This window comes from Temnothorax nylanderi, unplaced genomic scaffold (assembly GCF_030848795.1).
Source record: "Temnothorax nylanderi isolate EJ_2023f unplaced genomic scaffold, tnyl_v1.0 TNYL_tig0047_pilon, whole genome shotgun sequence".
In the NCBI taxonomy this organism is placed as follows: domain Eukaryota; kingdom Metazoa; phylum Arthropoda; class Insecta; order Hymenoptera; family Formicidae; genus Temnothorax; species Temnothorax nylanderi.
In genome coordinates, this window is record NW_027249109.1 from 1177874 (window position 1) to 1197682 (window position 19809).

The 19809-nt window shown below is 36.9% G+C and overlaps 1 protein-coding gene and 1 non-coding gene across 3 annotated transcripts in view; both read left to right on the plus strand.

The window, feature by feature from the left end:
• The window catches only part of LOC139772240 (uncharacterized), a 32111-nt gene extending 12354 nt beyond the window's left edge, over positions 1–19757 (plus strand). The window contains exons 2-9 of one of the 2 annotated variants that reach the window (XM_071705752.1): positions 8099–9196; positions 13369–13612; positions 15519–15966; positions 16553–16680; positions 17796–17915; positions 18429–18446; positions 18970–19117; positions 19524–19757. In XM_071705752.1, the coding sequence (XP_071561853.1) occupies positions 8105–9196; positions 13369–13612; positions 15519–15966; positions 16553–16680; positions 17796–17915; positions 18429–18446; positions 18970–19117; positions 19524–19620 (2295 nt within the window). In that variant the 5' untranslated portion in view covers positions 8099–8104 and the 3' untranslated portion in view covers positions 19621–19757. The remainder of the gene's footprint in view (positions 1–8098; positions 9197–13368; positions 13613–15518; positions 15967–16552; positions 16681–17795; positions 17916–18428; positions 18447–18969; positions 19118–19523) is intronic. The other variant, XM_071705753.1, reaches the window with a different exon arrangement.
• Positions 10163–10324, plus strand: LOC139772265 (U1 spliceosomal RNA). Its single transcript, XR_011718096.1, has one exon. It is a non-coding gene; the product is annotated as a U1 spliceosomal RNA (small nuclear RNA).
• Positions 19758–19809: the final 52 nt, after the last annotated feature.

Genomic DNA, 19809 nt, shown 5'->3' on the forward strand with positions numbered 1-19809 from the left:
CAAGGACGCGACTCGCGCTCTTTGCGCTTTCGTTCGCGGGGCGATCGAGCCAGGTTCCGCTCGTTCCGGCGCAGCGCGGCGGACGAGTGCGCGCCTATCCGCGGGGCACGTTCAACAGTGCCCTTTCTTTCCTCATACTATTCTCACTGCGGAGCCATAACTAGACTATGATAAACACTCCTCATACCATACGTATCATGCCACGTAAATGGCAAGTTATATATGTGCATAACGAAATGTGTATAACGAAAATATTGCGGATATCGAAAATTGAAAGTTCACGACAAGTGATTTGCTTCGGCGTTTTCTCCGTTTTTTAAGAAAAGACAGACTGCTTTGTTTAAAATAATGTAAATTCGTTTTGTATGTAGGATAAAAGTTAAAAAGTTTTTATGCACAAAGATTATTTTTTGATATTTTTATATATTTGTTGCAATTTTTGTATGTGAGGACTTTTATTGTTGCATTTTGCGTTTCGAGAAGTTTGGATTGTTTCAAGCACAGATTTTGCAATTTATCTTTCCTAAGAAGAAATACTAACAATAAGAGAATTTACGCTATTTGTGCAGGTTTTCAATTTTTGGTTCCGCAATATTTTTAAGGAAATATCGATTTCTCTCAATTTGTCGATGTGCAATTCCATCAATTGGGTAAATTAATGGGAATTGGAAATTAGAAACGTTTCAGAGACTAATGAGAGAGATAAGGATCAAGACAAGAATCAAGAGTGTTTTATGATAGCGAACAGTTATGCAAAAATGTTAATTGGGAAAATGATAATGCTTTCAACGCTGCTATCTATTGTTAATTTAATCACTAGTAAGATTACTGTATCAAATCTTTGTTAATTGCCATGTTGTTGCCTATGTTTGTCGAGTTATACGAGCTTATTGTTAGACTTTTGATGAATTCGATAATACAACATTTGGCCCGCTTTGGCAAATAATGTCTAATGATCGTATACACACATGCTCATCGTCGAGCTTTATTTGCCTGTATATATATCTGGTATTGGCAAATATAAGTTCATTAGGAGGGTAACGTGACGTATTGCCGAGGCGTTGCGTCCTGCGTGTGTACATACGTACGTACACCGCGGCCAAAGAGCTTACGATTAATTATCTTTTCGGCCCTCGATGCAACTTATAATGACGATCGGTGCGTAACGCCGGTGCGCTAGTCACGGGGTGAAAACGCACAGCAACATATGGTATGACACGTGCGACCAAACAACCAGGCTTACATACAAGGGCGCCGGTAAAATTTTTCACAGAAATTAGCTAAATGCTAAAACGTTTTTCTTATTTCGGAGAAATCCAACTGTGATCGAGCCTAGAATGTTAGACGTAATTCTTAAATACTGTAAATATTAATCGTGCAAAATGGATGCGTGCGTTTAACATTATAACAGTTTTTTTAATTTTAAAGCGCTGTATGGCGATATTGTTATAGAAATTTAATGTTAATAAAATTAGAGACTTACGAGAAGGAATCGATGAGACATTGGAGAGAATTTGTCACCATTTTTCATGCATTTTTTATATAAAATAAATATGTTTTCTAGGGCTAATCCGTTAATTGAGTACGTGCGTAAGTAATACTTGTTCTTCTTATTCTTAGATTATCTTGTACACTCGACGCCCATGTTTATACGTACACGCATACGATTACCACAATCATTTTAAGGGTTATTCAGTTCTAAGTCCCACGACCTCGCAAAACGACCCTTAACTAACAATAAGTCGTTCCTACGCGAAACTTTTTAACACTCGAACGTGGCGCGGCACGTGTATTCGTTGCAACGAGTAGTTTCTAATTGATCGCTGACCGATCCAATTACGCCGAACGTTGAACCGGAAGTAATTGCCGACCGCGAGGAATTGCAAGAAATTCGGAGCTGAAATTGGACGGGTTTGTTATGCAAATTTTTCGTGTTTTTTTTTTTTTTACAAAGTTCAGATCTTGGTTATCTTTGATAGTGTAACGAACCAAAAAGAAACAATTCTTTCAAGAGCAAAATATCGGGCAAATATTTCAAGAGCAAATTTTAAAATTATTAGTTTTAATGAATTAATTTAGAAGTTTATAGAAATAAAAATCTACTTATATTTTTGTGAGGGCGTGATTTTTTAATAAATTTTTTTAAATCTCTGTCTCCGATATACTTCTCACGTTCGGAGTTGATTGTGAATTGATTGATGATCTAATAAGAATAAGCTTTGTTTAAGTATTTTAATAACACCTCGTAGAAATGATGTATTTCTTTATTTTATATCTCAATTGACTTTCAGCCATTCGCATTGCTTGAAATAAGTACCTATTATTTTGTCAATGCTTTATTTTCGTTGGATGTTCTCAGACACGAGAACGATCTTGCTGAACGATCTGTAGAAATTGAAATTGACACTACGACGATCGTCCGTGTGATCGCTGATCCGGAAAAAAAGCGGTCGATGGGAAAACGTCCCGGCGGCTTCTCGTCGGGCGCGTTGGCAGAAGCATTTCTTCGCCAGTCGTTTAACTCGTTCCGCGCGATAAATTGGACACCACTTGACGTAAGGAGAGACGGCATCCCTATAAGCGTACATGAGAAGTAATTAACCATTAGTACGAGCGACCGATCGGCGCCTGCGGACCTTCTGCGATGCAGTAGCCGCCATAGGCCTTGGCGCTGTGTGCTACCCGTTTATTGATAATATCACTCATTACGGCCTGTAAATTATAACGTACGTCCCTCATTACTTCAATGGGCTTTCATAGATGGCCCATCTACTTGAATTCGACTTTATCGAACGCTCTTTCTAGCGTCCATTATCGATGCATACCGTGTCTTATTGTTGAACATGTTGATTATACAGGATGGCCCGTCATTGTTTTGTAGCGTTTTGTTTTAAATTCTCCTTTGTTTCTTTTTCTCTTTCTAGCTATAAGGGAATACGCTTTTCAAACCAGTCATCAAAGAAGGTAGTATAAGCAAAACTATTTTCGTGCCAAGGCTAATCGAATTAGTAGACATATAGACAATCGTTCCCTTAATTGATATTTTTTTTTATTTTTAAAGCTTCCAAAAATCTCGAATCTTAAGCAAAGTAGTCTGCACATTTTCCTTCAGAGAAGTACGAAAAATAATTAGCCGACTAGCTGCATCTTTAATTATCGGTATTCGTAGCAGCAACGCGTTTTTCATACGCGCGGGATGCACCTGGTGACTTCCGGAGTTGCGATCGGACAAAAAGAGAACGAGAAAAGCGACCCTGCTTCCGTTTCGTCCTTCATGCATGCGCTGCGAATAACAATGGAGCCACAGTGTAAACGTACAGTATTTATTCGTATCCCTCTCGAGCGAACGGGCGAGCTGCCCTGACAGCGATTATTCTTAATATCCCATAATTATCCGTTTGTTGACGCACAATGTGGCTTAAAGTAACATCATCACGTCGTAAACATACGTTGCGATATAGTGAAAGTGGCATACATTCCTCTCTGTGGATATAGGGTGCTCTAGAATTGTCTCGCATCTTTTCATACACCGTGTCTGTAACTTACAAGGAAGATTTAGCAACTTGAGGATTTCTAAAGAAATTTTACAATTTTGCAAAAATATAAATCTGTAAGAAAATTTTGTAGAAAAACAAATAAAGTACATATGTATAAATCTAACCACGTAGCAATTTTCTATTTCAACTGATAAATGGTTCTGAAAGTGAAATCATCCTTTCAAGAAAAATCTGACTTTGAGTATTTCTGTTAATATCTCAGAAACTATAAAAGATATTAAAAAAATATTAAATATGAAATTTCATGGTTTTTAATGGCTTACGATACGATAAAAGACTTCTAAAAAAATTTCGTATTTCATATTTCTAGAAATTTTCGGATTGCCGAACTTTCCTTGTTAGATTTCAATCTTTATTCGTCGAATTAAATTCCGAATTCTTTAATTCAGCAGAATTATAATTACAGTCTGATTATCATACTAATGTTAAAACTTAAGGATTTGTAACAGATAGTGATCTTTCTTAAATGTCTCGAGAATAACCTTTGGAAATGATAAATAAATTAAAAAAGGATCGAGAATGTAAAGGAACTTAAGAAAAATGATAATATTCTTCGGGTAGTTAAACGTTAGTTTATGTTTATGACCACTGCTAATCGCGATTGTGATATGACTTATACGGTGTACACACGATATCTTCCTGTGCAGAAAAAAAAAGATTTGTTAGTTTGGAGAGGAAGGGGAAACGTTTATTCGTGGCTTAAAAAAGTATACCTGGCAAGCTGGAGAGATATATGCAATCGTATATAATGATCTTAATGATAGTTCATTGAATGTCTATCGCAGGAAATGCAAGTGGAAAAGGAGGGGTTCCGTCCTTCGGACATTTCTTATTTACGTTGAATAAAACGCGAGGATCGCAGACCGCGTCGTTCTACATCGATTCTGTAAAAGCAATAAGACACGCAATGCGTCACGTATCTCACAATTTTTCACAGATCAGGATCTGTGAAACAGGAATTTGTATACCTCATGTTATAGATACATTATTGTATGTGTGCGTGTATGTTTATAGAAATCTGTGATATATAGGTATATGTGTTTCTACTTGTACTTAACGATATAGATTGTAATGATTATTTCTATAAGATTGTACGTGATTGCCACTTCTGAAAAATTATACGCGATAAGATTCATATTATTGATAATTATATATTATAATTATTTTATTATTTGATGAATTTTTTATTATATTTGATACTAAAATAAGAAGGATGCTTTTAACGTTCTGTTACACCGGTTGAGAACTGTATAGAAATTCATCTATAAGAAAGGAAAAATTTTATAACAAAACACTATATCAGCTTTTGAACCGTCAGCTTTTCTTTTGTACGTTAAACATAGTTAAAATAAATAAATTAAATAAACGGAGAGGAATGCGAAGGTGTGCGTCTAAGGAGACGGTTTCACATAGAAAAGAGAATGAGAAAGAATTAAAAATAACCACTGTATCACGTTGGCGCGTTGAGGAACGCCGACGGTGCTTTGATGTGACCGGTCGAAATATGCGATATGTAAGCAAGACTTGCTCGCAGACTTTAAAATTAGTCTACGTGCTTTGTCTACGCTATGCGTGCTTGCCGTCTGCGTAGGTTTGCATTTATCTCGCGTCTACTATAAACCGCATAGAAAACGAATAAATCGTTTCTCCATTTTGTCGCGTGTAAAAAAGGAAGTACGTACAGGAAAAGCATTGGATGTCTGACGGAGGTATTTAAATAGAATGCAAGAAAAATGTTTGCGGAAATGCAAGAGAATAAGAAAAGTGATAAGCATTATCTGTATAGTTTATCTTCGTTGATTTGGCTCAAAATATAATTTTTTAATTAAAGGAATTTTTATAAAAGATCTTAAAGTTTTGTATCTTTCAAAGTAATTAATTATTATCTTTCGCATGAAATCTCGATATTTTTTACAATAAGTGTTTATCGATCCCATTCAGTATCTACTATTAGAGAAAAGTTGCAATCGGTTGAGGACGTCTTTTATATGTTTTGTATTCTGAAGGGAATCAAATGCGTTTTCATGGGAATTGTCCGCAGTTGTATTGAACATTCGCGAGGGCGTAACAATCGTGAATAATGTATGACCATGTTCGCGTATGTTCTCCGCTTATTAAAATTTTAACCGCGTCGCCCGACGATGACGTCCACCGTCCACATCGCGAAAAGTACGTGAGTATCGCGGTACCGCGCGCGGATAAAAGTCCGCGCGTCGCGTCGTCGCGTCGCGTTTCCTGGATGCGTCATCGCGAACGCAAGATCGCGCGCGGCTGAATCAGCGCGGAATTAATCGGATCGCCGCGATTGGTTCCTGGTGCGACGGCCGATCGGGATTAATCTAACGGGAATGTCGGGAATTGCTGGCGCAACTGAATAATCTCGATACCGCGTGCGCACGACGACGCGCTAATTGTATTTATTAGTGAATGGGTCCTTTGTGCCGCGTCGACCTCGCGAACGCATCCTTCGCAACCGAGCGCTCGCTGTCGTTATCGAATCGCGAATGCATGGAACGCTTCAGCGTTAATAAGAACAATTGAGAGTAAAATTTTAATGAAAATAGTCGCACGCGAAAATAAAAGGTAATTTTCATGTCTCGATGCTAAATTGACTAATGAAACTGAATAAATCTCTTTTTATTTCATTGCGTGTACATATAAAAAAAGATATATACGTATTAAATTAGCTGATAAGTAGATATTTCAAATAAAACTATTTTTTATATTATAAGCGACATGTATGGAATTATGAACAGATTTCTATTCTGAATTCCGACACGAATTATAAATTATATCTTAAAGTGAGCTTTGAAGACAGCAATAATTTAATTCCCACGATATTGTGTAATAATTGAGTTTAAAAGAACACGTCAGTTTTATTATTTGTCTATTTTATTTATAGTTATGATTCCAAAAATAGTTAGATTCGAAAAGGCATCGGCTTTTGAAAAATCTTATTCTTAAGATTTTATTTATTGGACTGAAAATTATATTTATCGGAAATAAATGGTGACAAAGGCCCACGAAGGGCAAAGGGAATAGTTTCCTCGGTTATCTCCGATCCGCGATCGAATGGGGAAGTATCTATGACACGTGCGAGATTGCGGAAATCTAGCGTATCACTGTAAGCATCACGGATGAATTAAGAAGAAAAGGACGGTCCCACAGGCACGATCTCAATGACGTCACGAGTCCGGCAGGGATCAATCGGAGAGTCAAGTCGTGATAATTGCGACAATCGCGAAGATGCTTCCCAACGAGACACTCAATTCATCCTCCCCCCTTGTGCAACTTCGTCTCCCTTTCTATTTTTTCCTCTTGCTTTCTTTCGTTGTTCGTTTTATGAGTTACACGTGTCCCGTGGATATTATTACAATCAGAATTCAAATAAGAAATACATAAAAGACTTAATAGGCACGTGTTCTTAAGATAGAGCAAATAATCATAAATAAAGTAGGTAGACACAAATCTTTTTTTGTGCGATAGATAAAAAGTATCGAATTTTATTTTAACTCACTGCAGGAGACTCACTTCTTATGAAATTCAATGCGATAATAATATACAAGGTGTGGTATCCCATTTTAAATGCCCCAGACAAATATCTTGAAAAATATGAAAGATATGGAAAAACGTTTTAGACAAAAATTGTAGAATATAAAGCGGGACAAATAATGATGAAATCAATTTTCGAAAAAATCGATTTTTTTCGAGTCACATAAAAGTCATCGCCATTTTTTTTTAATGGAATTGTATAATTTTTTTACATAATATGATTCTTCTAATTATTCTACATATAAAAGTATTAAGATAAAGTTATCAAAAAATTAATAGTTTACGAGATATTTCGTATTTTATTTTGGTACATTTTGACATAAAATATAAAATATCTCGTAAACTATTCGTTTTTTTATAACTGTACCTTAACATTTTATGTACAGAATAATAAGATGAATCAATTGGTGTAAAAAAATACATTGTTGCTTTGCAAAAAAGTATCCAATTTTCAATATGCAACTGCATGTCTTTTTTGCGAAGCAACAATATGTTTTCTTACGCTAATTGATTTATTTTATTATTCTGTACATAAAAGTGCTAAGGTATAGTTATCAAAAAATAAATAGTTTACGAGATATTTTATATTTTATGTCAAAATGTGTCAAAATAAAATATGAAATATCTCGTAAACTATTTATTTTTTTATAACTTTACCTTAATATTTTTATGTGTAGAATAATTAGAAGAATCATATTATGTAAAAAAAATCATACAATTCTATTTTAAAAAATGGCGATGACTTTTATGTGACTCGAAAAAAATCGATTTTTTCGAAAATTGATTTCACCATTATTTGTCCCGCTTTATAATCTACAATTTTTGCCTAAAACGTTTTTCCATATCTTCCATATTTTTCGAGATATTTGCCTGGTACTATGTTTACGCGAGCGTGAGAAGTGGGAACATTTCGAATATCGTTAATATTATCGCAGCGTTTAACATATATCAAGAATTAAGGTTTTTATAATTGCGTTTTTTTTTCTTAGTTTCTGATGGAGAACCAGGGTTACGAGGAGGACCAGTTGCGCGCAGCAGAAGAACAGACCGCACTCGAGTCCCGCCGCCGCGATCAGCATCAGCTTCGCGCGGACACGATCGACGTGATCGATGATCCCATTGTCGCAAGGACCACTACACATCCCGAGGGTCACGTGTACGAGGACATCGCGATCGGCGCGGAGACCGACACTTGCGAGCTCTCTGAATCGCGAGCTTTTCGGGCAAACGAAGATTCCGAGCGGACGTCTTGCTCCGACGAGTCTCAATACCCTCGTGAGGCTGAAGATCGTGAACCGATAGATCCCGTTAGGCAAGCTTGGATCAATGAGCTACCGCCTCTCGCAATTGACAGGTCCTCCCAACAGAGCTCGACGTTATCCTCTTCAGCTAGGATTAGCACGAGTCACGATAGCGCGACCAATTCGTCGCAGGTGGTATCCAGGACGAGTGAAAATGATCCTGAGAGAGCCTTCGGAAAATATTGCGATCTCCCTCCCCTCCCCGGGAGCGTTCCACAGAACGTGTCACCTCGGGCAAACGAAGATTCGTCGCGAGACATCTCGGTGACGCAGTCTGATCGCCGACCGAATCGCAGACGCAGGAAGAAGGACTGCAAGCATTGCAGGAGCAAATTAGCCGACGCAGGCTCCTGCGAGAAGTTAGATGAGCTGGTCGATAGCAAGGGCGCGATCCTAAGGGAGAACGGGGCCAATCACCGGGACAGGCTCCCAGACTCGTCCACTCTCCTATTCCGGGATTCGCTTCTCAGGTCACAAAACGTAAAGATCTATCCGATTGTGAGATCGAGCCTCCAGGATATCGGCGCCAAGAGAAATTCCTCGGCCGCGTTTCGCGCGTCCGAATATGGGGTGCATACGACGGAGAATCCGGCCCGGTTTCTGCTGAACATTGAAAACGATAGAATGTTGGGCAAGGTGATGGAGGGTGCCCAGAGCAAGATACTGGGAGTATCGGGGGGAAACGGGACTGATATGAGGATTAACTCGATATACTCACAGGACCGCTGGTACGGCAAGGAGCCGCAGATATTCTATACCGACGTCAAAGATCAGAATCCTTTTCAGGTGAGCGTCGAGTTGCCTCTTGTTTCTATTTCTTTCCTTTTTAAGTATTATAAAATTTATAGATCGATGTTATGACTTCTCTCTCGAAGTTTCTTCAAACAATTCTTGCAATTAAAGGCGAGAAGAGTATGTTAATTAATTTAAATTAAGTCATATTCATATACAGAATGATATGATACAGAAATATCATATATTTGCATGTAATTTAAAGAAACTTGTATTTAAAATATGAATACTCATTAAGGAGTATTTAACTCAATTATTAAATTGCATTTGATTTTTATTTTTGATTCTTAAATTTCGATATTTTGATAGAAGGGCGAGAAGTAACATTTTTTTTTAATTTGCAAAGACAAAAGTACGAAGTTACTTTTTGAATTTTAACGAATTTATTTTTACGACTAACATTTAAACAATATTATGAAAGATAAAATTCAAAAAAAGTTTTACGAGTAAAAATTAGGAGTGTTATTATATGATATGGAGGATAGCAATAGAATTTTGAAATATATTTCAAATTAACTAATCGATAACTTGAAAGAGGAGAACGATGATACCTACTAAGAGTAAAGAAATCCATTATATTTTTTCTATGTCAAATGTCAATTGTTTGTCATATAGTGATAGCAGAAATTTCACATTTCAAATCGATTAATCGATAAGTTTATACGGAGGAGATTGAGACTAAAAAAGTCCATTATAATTTTTCTATGTCAATTATTTAACAAGATAATGCCCGTTGTTAGATGTAACGTGATATAATGACACGAGCGATGCATTTAGAGTTGTTGGTAGGAATGGAGCGGGGAGTCGGGGAGAGAGTCGCTGTCTCCGACTAGTTTCGATTTAACGACTAGCTGGTTTAGTTGAGCGTGTGGCCACTACGCGGCGCGTTTATCTGCGAGTTTCTCGTATTTAAAATGCACCACGTGAACCAATATTAAGGGGTCGTACGGTACGGAAAGCATACTTACCTGGCGCAGAGGCTACCGTGATCATGAAGGCGGTTCCTCCAGGGCGAGGCTCTTCCATTGCACTACGGTCGAGCTGACCCTTGCGAATACCCCTAAAGTGGGTATCTCGGGCGTATAATTTTTGGTAGTCGGGACTGCGTTCGCGCTGTCCCGGAAAAATTCAATACAAACAAAATACTCTTCTTTTACAGCTTACAGTGTCTTGAACACTAAGGGTGACAACTCAACTCACCACGTGGTTGAAACTTTTATATTAAATATATAAAAGAATTATATATATGTATATTAATAAATAGATAATGTATTTTTAAGATAAACTAAAAAGAAATTTTATTAATTAATTTTAATATAAACTTTCATGCTCGCATTGATTTCACGTTATAATATGTAAAAAATTAATTATAAACTAATTTCAATTAAGAGATCTTTTTAAAATATTATATACTGTATGTGTACAAATTTTATATTTAGAAAAAAAATTTTTTTTAAGTTACCGTACAGAATCAGTTGACGTTTTACAATTTTTTTTTTTAAGACGGGATTAGATCGTTATGCGCGCACCCTTCAATTTCGCGAGTTTCGTTATTGTTTCGCAGTCTTGTCTGTCCACCCACTGCGCGAAAATTAACACTCGGAGACGCACGTACTTGCAAACGCGAAGCACGACGCCGTCAACGTATTACATCACCGCTGCACACGTGCACGCCGCGCGTGCCGGAGTATACGCATGAGCAGGCGTAGAAGAGAAAAAGAGAAGCCCGGCTTTTAGAGCTTCGTGACAGGAACGGTCGATCGGCATCTTTGACATTCTGTGGTGGAGCGTACAATGGTGACCGTTCTCGCGTCTCTCCTTCGCGCGCCGTTAAATGTGATCGTTTTCGGTTAGTGGCGATCGAGAGTCGAACAACCCTAAATGCAGGTAAAGCATTTACATCTCCGGATATGCTCGCGTAGAAAAATTATATTGAATTGAAGAAACGCGTTATACTAAATCTCGTAATTCTGTGCGAATAATTATGTCGTATAATATGTATATAAAATATAGAAAAATGCTATATGATTTTTCTATATATTTATTATATATATTTATAAACAAAAAGTAACTAATATTTAGAGAAATTTATTATAAAAATATATTGTATTTATAGAAAATATTTTATATAAATATATATTAACTATATAAATATACAGTGTCTCACGAAACTGATCAAATCGTATGATTGTTGCGAATTTTTTTTTAAATTCGTAAACAAAGATATCTGTTGAGAGATATTGAAGAGATCACAGATATTTGTTTGTTTATATATTGTATTGACATTAAAAGGCCGTTTTTTGTCTGTTAAGTGTCTTCTTTGAATCAGTTAGCAGATAATTGTTGTGCAGTACGTTTGACCAATTTCGTTAGTCTATTTCTATTTTTACGTCTGTATATTTCTATAAATGTTAATAATAATAATAATAATGTGTTGATATTACGTGATTTTTCTATGTTCATAATGCAAGGTTTTCTGTATGAGGTAAAATATCTCAATATAATACTTTTATTATAAGCATTAATACAATTACGCGCATATCTCTCATGTATATTTTGTTATTTGTCTAAATAATATATTATCAGAGTTTGATATCTCGCATTTTAGTGGATACTTGTCAGACTTTTTTAAGAGTATATTATCGGGTTTGAAAAACTCTTTTTATCCGAAAGAATAAATATAATATATAAAGATTACTCAAGAGCGGCTAAACATAAAATCGCAGATGTGACTTTATTTCGAGCTCTTTCAACTGTGTTATGCTTTCTATAGATAATTCGAAACTACTGTCCGAACACTCCGGACACTTTAACGATAGCTAAGAAATCATATGGCCCAGAGAAGCGCATTACACTTTAAGCTATCATTGCCATTATAAATAAAACGCGAAATAGAGTTTCCGCGATATACGAAATCTCGACAAAATTATAAAAGTATTATGTAACGTTTTCAACACATTTTCTATTTATTCTGTATATTTATCATCCCGTATTTATTCCTTATTCAAATATTCTCGTTTAGACAAGCAATTTGCATTGTACTGTTTTGACATTACGTAATCAGAGCTATATAGCAGATAACAGCTGCAAAATATCTTTGCACAAAAAACTTTTTTAGATAATAATGATTGTGGCGTAAATGTTATGTAGTTAAGAAATGTGAGAAATCTGTCGCGGCTTATCCAGGAATATCCACCGGATATCCGCGGACATTTTGATTGAAAGTTCTGGTGGACGTGAGGGTCAAATATAGATCGCGAACGGGTGATTAGAGTGGGCGGTAAATAAAGTATCAAAACACGGTAAGCGGCAAGAAATTGTAGTGAGCGCGCGTTTTGGTACCGCGAGGTCATATTCGCGGCTCGCCGAGGTGGCTCGTCCGCGATTTCCCGGTCCGCGCGAGAGAGTCACGAGAGTTGACAGCCTCGGGAGAAGAAGAAAACGGCCGCCGTCTGGCGCTGCACCGACGTAAAGAAACAAAACGGAGCGGAAGTGGAAGATGTCTATCTATAGCCCGACGTGATCGCGACGAGACGACGAGCTCGTCGTCGTCGTCGTCGTCGTCAACGAGCGACGTCGTCAACAAAAATTACGAAAGCGCATTACAATAGGCCAGCGTTTCTTAAATTAGTAGTCGTCCTTAGATAGCCGTCCTTGCCGCTTTCGAGCATCTTGGTTCTTTTCGATGTATCGTAAGTCCGGCAAACGCGAAGAATCGTAGAAGCGAAGGTCGAACGCAGGGATATAATTCCTCTGACGTAATCTACTCATCTACATTTTATTACGCGAAAGCTCTTTCTTCGCAATTTAAGCGACTTGGATGCATAATTAAGACGCCAACTGCGATTACTGACGAAACTCGATGAAGCAGTAGATCTGTTTTAGGATCGATCACGCGCGCTTTCGTAATAGATTGAAAACGTTTGTCTTTTTAATTCCTAAATGTGTTAGGACACTATAAAACATTTATATTTTATGACGTCGATGTGTACTTTTCGATCAATCCTTTATCCCTTCCTTGAATTGACGAATTATCTTTTCTCGTTTTTTCTTCACTTATCTATGCCCTATGGGATCACGTTTCTATAGAATTAGATATGTCCTGCTCGTAAATTCGCAGCCTATTTTAGGATCCGGCTTGTTATACGTTTCCGTTTTCGTTTCAGAGGGCCTATTCCTTACCGGCGCGGACGCACACCCCGACCTCGCAGAATCGCGTTAATTTACGTCGAAGCGTCAGAAACGAGCCGCCACCGCATCCGGCGCGCCTGGACAAGCACCGTCGCGGTTGGACGTTACACCTGGCTCGTCCCCTGAAGGCGTCCGGATGCTCGAGCCCGCTCCTACCCCTGCTGATCGTCGTGCTGATCCTGCTGGGAGTCGCAGGGGTCGCGTTGTACATCGTCTTCGGTAAGTAAACCTTTATTTAATTTGTTTTACTCTTAATGCTGTTAATTATTTTATTTGCTTGTTTATTAAATGGAGAATCTAAAGTTGTCGAGCGTTATTTCACTACGATTGTATATATTCTTTTGCGAATGTTAAATATTTTACGATCTGGATTTCGTTGAATGTGAAGAACGTAACGAAGATCTGTTGTTCGTTTCTATATAATTTTTCAGTACGTGAATTATGTCCTTCTAATTTTATAATATCCACTATTATTTAGTTTAAGAGCATTAAAAATGGGAATACCGCGAGACTTTTAAAATAGCTTTCTTTACAAGATGCTTATTCCTTATTACTCATTGCTGTTGATTTATTTGAAACTCTTTCAAGCGAAATAGAAGGCACGTTGGAATCGCGCGCGCGTTATGTTTGATTGCTTGTGAGGTAATAGCAGTAGCTCGATGAAACGTTAGAAATAGTTCGCTAGACAGATGTAACGTTTGTCAGAATGAAATATTATTTAGCCCGAGGTTATCGTTCGATCAGAACGTTTATTGATTTATCATAGAGGCTCAATTTATCTTGCGCTCATGCTGACTGCACATTGACTCGCTTCCGTATCGCCGAAGTGTATACAAAGTACTTCAGATCTTCAATTCTGCAACATCTTCTCAGAGACGTTCTCAGAGATTTTTTATTTTCATACAGAAAAAAATTCATTGAAATTCCATTATCTCTTGTGATTTTCTAGCTTTTAACTATGCTTTGCGATATTATAAAGAACAGTTTTTTTTTATATCGTGCCTTTTATTATTAATACATACTGTTCGTCAACGTTAAAATAATATGAATAACATAAAGCTTCTTGACAGCTTACGACGATATAGAGCTTAAATGATATATTTGCAAGTCTTCATCGTTCGAACTTTGCTGTGTAAGGGCTTGCGTGCCGGGACCCCGTATATTAGCCGGGAATAAACGATACACTCGCCATCGCCGGCGCCGTCCGTCGCCTTATCGTTCGGGCAATTAAAAGTATCTGCATCCCGCCAGCTGACGGCCGAGGTTTAATTCGACGCAAAGCGTGGCAATTGCTCCAACGAGATGAATTTAACCGCGGGGTCAACAGAACGTTTCCTCCGACCGTGTTTGCGCGCGCGGTCGATCGTGCTGAAGCGCGGCTGCGAGTAGTAACGCGTGATGAAAAGTGGCAAGAGCCAACGGTCGTGTGTTTCGCGGACGTTCGGCATGTCTGGAATCCCGAGGCTCGAGAGAAAGTTCCTCGAAAGGCCGTCCCTTCACAACCCCTTCAAGGCGCAACATGGAGGGAACAGAAGCCTCTATTTTCTGTTTCCATCCTCCAACACTCCATTTTTCAAGTTCATTTGCGAGAAATCGAGAAGATTCTAGCTTATACTTACGAATTAATTTTTTTATTTCTTTCTTTTGTGTAATAATAAATTGGCACTTTAAATCGATTCTCGTGCAATATAAAAAAAGAAACAAGAATTGAAAAGTTCAAAGAAGAACGAATGATTGGAGAACATAATTTTACTTTCCTCTTGTATATTCTCGTATTTCTCTTGTATTGCAAAAATCCGAAAATACTTTTTCAACCAAGATTTTATTAAGCTGTTTCTCGAAAAAAAAAACAATGAATCAATTAATTGGAAAGAAAACGATATAATTTATAATGTATACTTCGTGAGATTTTTAAGGGTTCTTCTCACGTTTCAGTATGATCTTTTTCTTTTGAAAACGATCCTGATAGTTTAAAACAGAATACGGAGCATTTCTTGACGTCTCAAGCGTGGTTCGATACCTACATTTATTCCGCACTTCCGTCGTCGCGGACACGCGGTAACGAGCTCTTTCACCCGCGATGACTGATCGTGTCACGTCCTTTTCTTCTTTTTTTCTTTTTCAGAACCCGAGAAGCTCCAGATCATTCAGCAATACCTGAAGTCGTCGACGAGCAGGTTGACGGGGCAGAACGTTACTTCCGGTGAACCGTTCACGCCCATGATCCCGAACGATGAGTCAAATCTAACGATCGCGATGGCGAACATGACGACGTTAACGCCGATGAAGGCAGAGGAGTTCGCCACGGGCGCCCCTTTAAACAGCGATCCATCATTTCCGGGAAGCACTTCGCCGTCAAGCGAAGGCGCGGAAACGGAAGCTGCGAGTCAGAACGTTATTAATGCGACGAGATATTGCGACGATTGCCTCCAGGGCGAGGTGTGCGTTGCCCTTGTCGAAGAAGACGTGCCGATATGCAGGAGCCCCCTCGATCGCGACGATCCCACCGGATGTGCTGGTTTCTGCGTTGTCAGTAAGCAGAAATGCCACCGTCTCGATGTGGACGCTCTCAGGTTCGTCGCCGCTTATTTTTGATTGTGATAGCGTCGGGATAATTTATCCTATTGTTGATGGATAGCAGTGTCAGCTAAATTCTTTCTAAGCGACGACCACCTTGACAGTAGCTCTCACAGTTACAGTCATATACAGTTCTTTCATTTATATTAATAATTTAATACTATAATATTATATTAATAAGATTATATTGATAATTTAATTACCATAATTATTGTATAATTATTTTTATTTTATAATTATTATTAGCTCTTCCATTAGATTAATAATTTAATCACTATAATCACTACATAATTATTATATACTCTTGATGCTCTTCTAAATCTTGTAAGATGCAAGACGCAAGGCATATGTTATTTACAATATTTACATTGTTGAGACATTTTATGTCGAGTTATATGAATATAATTTTAGATGTATACGTGTTCGTGCATAGAATATATTTGCATAGAAATTATATGATAAATCGTCAATTATCGGGGTCCTCTTAGAGGCATAGAGATTTGATTAATACTCACTTAATTCGTTCAGTTTAATTTAGAATCAATTTGTTATCTATTTCAGTCTATTTTTGTTTTGTTAAAGGTGCGTGAAGATCGAACACCCTTGCTTAGACGCCGAATGGACTTGCTCCAACACGTTATGCATCCCCTTAGAGAAGCGTTGCGATGGGCATATGAATTGCTATGACCATTCGGACGAGTACAATTGTGGTAGGTGTAAATGGGATTAATAAATACAGCAAAAACGCATTTATCTTTTTCTGGGACGCGAGATCTCTTTGAACGATTTTACTTGGCCTTCTTACAAACAATAGAGTCCTAAAACAAATCCTGGCTTTTCTCTTTTTTTTCTTTCTTTTCTTTAATAAAGAATATGAAGATAATTAACTTTATGGCGAGAAGTCTCATCAAAAAGTGTTTTGATTATTAATGGCAGCTAGTAATGATAATCGTGATAATTACAAAAAAGAGCAGAGTTACATGCTTTAAGTATTATATTAATTACACGGAAAAATATTGGAAAAGTATACAATTAATGATTGATCAGTGTCATAAAATTAGATTTATGTGAACGTTGCTCGTTGATCTTGAATTATTGTAAGCCGGTCGCGTCCATCCACGTGCGACTTGTCTCTTGTTAAAATATACCGCATTGCCCTAGTTCGTAGTGACCTATAACTTTCTGTTATCGGCTTTTCTTCTTTGCTTATTTGCGAGGCTTCGGTTTGCCAGTTTTTTGTATCGCTCCAATCATATTTTCCGCGTTAAAGCCGAAGCGCACTCTCGAATTAAAATCATTCGATATCGATTGATGGGCTTAATAAAAAGTGGTGCAAATTACGAATGCCATATGGCCGAACTAAGATATGACACAAGCCGTGATGAAATATAGATATACAAAATTATTTTTTCCTAAGATAAAAAGAGATTTATTGAGGCTCGATTTATTCTTAGACCAGCATGCAGAATTACTTAATTTAGAAACGAAAATATTATATGCACAAACTGTTTATGAAAAAAGAAATGTTCGGCGAGATGATAATATTGTAAGAAAAATTATTGTGAGAAAAAATTAGCTTGTATACTGGCACTAGTTTTTATTGTCACTTAATATTCGTTTTTGTGCATGATTTTAATCGAGAATTATACTTTTGCGATAAATTATATTTACAATATATTTACAAAAGGACCCAATCTGCTCCCTTGATTTTATATCGAGAATGGCTTGCGATATTTAATGTGGGTATCGAGGTATGCAAATACAAAGTACGCGAAGCAAGTGGAGAATGTGATGCTATCGGGTAGTACTACACGTTCTTTTTCAGTCTGCGATCTGGAGACGCATTTTCAGTGCGGTAACGAGACTTCCTGCCTTCCGTTGGGGAGGAGATGCGACGGAAAGATAGATTGCTGGGACGCAACCGACGAGATTAATTGCACGTTAGGTGAGCATTCCAGCGTTTTATCGTGATAACGATAATCTGTGATGTCGAAATGTTCGACAAACGAAAATGTTACCTTACATGTTGTAATATGGTGAAGGAATAATGATTTTTCGTAGATTATTTGAGAGTACAAATCTGAAGTAAAAAAAAAAGAATCCACCAAGTCACATTGTTAGATATTGTATGGAGCTCTATCAAGTATTTCTTGTCGCACTTGTTTAAGTTTTGTTGCAACAAAATAATGGTAAATGCCGCGGTAAAAACATTATTAATCCTGTCTAAAGTATTATTTGCAATAAAGACATTTATAGTTGTTCTTGATCACTTTTCAAACGGTCTTCGGTCATATTTTATCTCCAAGACATTTAACTATCCTCGCGAGATACGGACAAAAAAAAAGACATCTATAGGACATCTTGTATAAAATTATAAGCAGAAAAGTTATTCGTAGTCCTCCTTTTACATCGCTTGACGAACATCCTTTTCATCTTTTTTTTCTTTTTTCCTTCGTAGGTCGTAATCTTGGTCGGTGTGAGTACACATTTTATATTTGAGATGCATGTATTTTTTTTTACACGAAAGTCTGCACGCTGAATCCTTAACAATGCACGAGTTTTAATTATTAATAGTTTAGAACGCGTGGTGTAAAATTGTTTACACCACGTCTCGTATAATGTAGCATTAGGCACTTTGACATATCCAGAGACTAATCCATTTTTATTTGAAGAATGTGATCATGTTCATTGCATTATGCTATATAGATCTCAAACTCGAATATTCCAGAAAAAAAGATAATTTGCAGATAAAAATAGTTAAGTTTGCTGTGTAAATATGAGCGAATAATCAGGCATATTTTATGATTTATTTACTAAATATTCAAGAAATGCAGTTGATTCCCTGGAAAAGTAACTTAATTCAAAAAAAATTTGATATAGGAGAATCAGAATTAAAAATCTTTTATCTCAAATTATCAAATTCATATTTGAGGCAGGTCGTCGCAAAAAATGCTGTCGCAAAAACCTAACCTAAATAATAGCTTTTATTTTCGATTTAGCTTGCCCCTTGGACAGCGAATATACCTGTAGCAATGGGGAATGCATATTGAAAGTTCGCTTTTGCGACGGACTAGCAGACTGCAGCGATGGATCAGATGAGCCTCACGGATGCAAAGGGCGATGCAATAAACACGAATTTACATGCCAGTAAGTCAATATTTTAAAATGTCTCTGTATAAGAGGTAGATGCTATAATTAAAAAGAAAACGATATTCTTTTATGAATAGGTCTTCTCTTTCTGCGATATTGAATTGTCAATCTTCGAAATTCCTTATATCTTTTAATAAACTTTTGCATTCTTTTCTAACTTAATTATATCTACTAATGACCTTTCAATTTCTTTCGGTAAGATAAACTGTAACGATATCAGTGTGTCGAACAACTTTAACATATTTTGATTCTTATCGAAAGGACTTGAATTTTAAAATTCAGCATGTCATATTTTGGAAAAAAAGAATGCCTTCACAAAAAAAATAGAAAAGAATTTGCAAGATTTAAATTCAAATATTATATATCGTTGTTTAATACATGTAAAATTTTTTTTATTGTACAGAAACGGTAGATGTATTACGAAAGGAATGAAGTGTAATGGGATTGACGATTGCGGAGATGGTTCGGATGAGAGACACTGCAAAGACCGGTTTACTTAGTATTTACACATGAAGGAAGACATTGCCAATCAGAGAAAGATTAAATGCAGTATTTTATACAAATAAATGTATGTAATGTATATAGCGTGTTGTATAGAGACAGAAATATGACAATATATATATATTGAATCACTTTATTTAGCGAATCTAGTGCCATATATCCTTTCTCTCTTTGCCCTTATCTCTTAA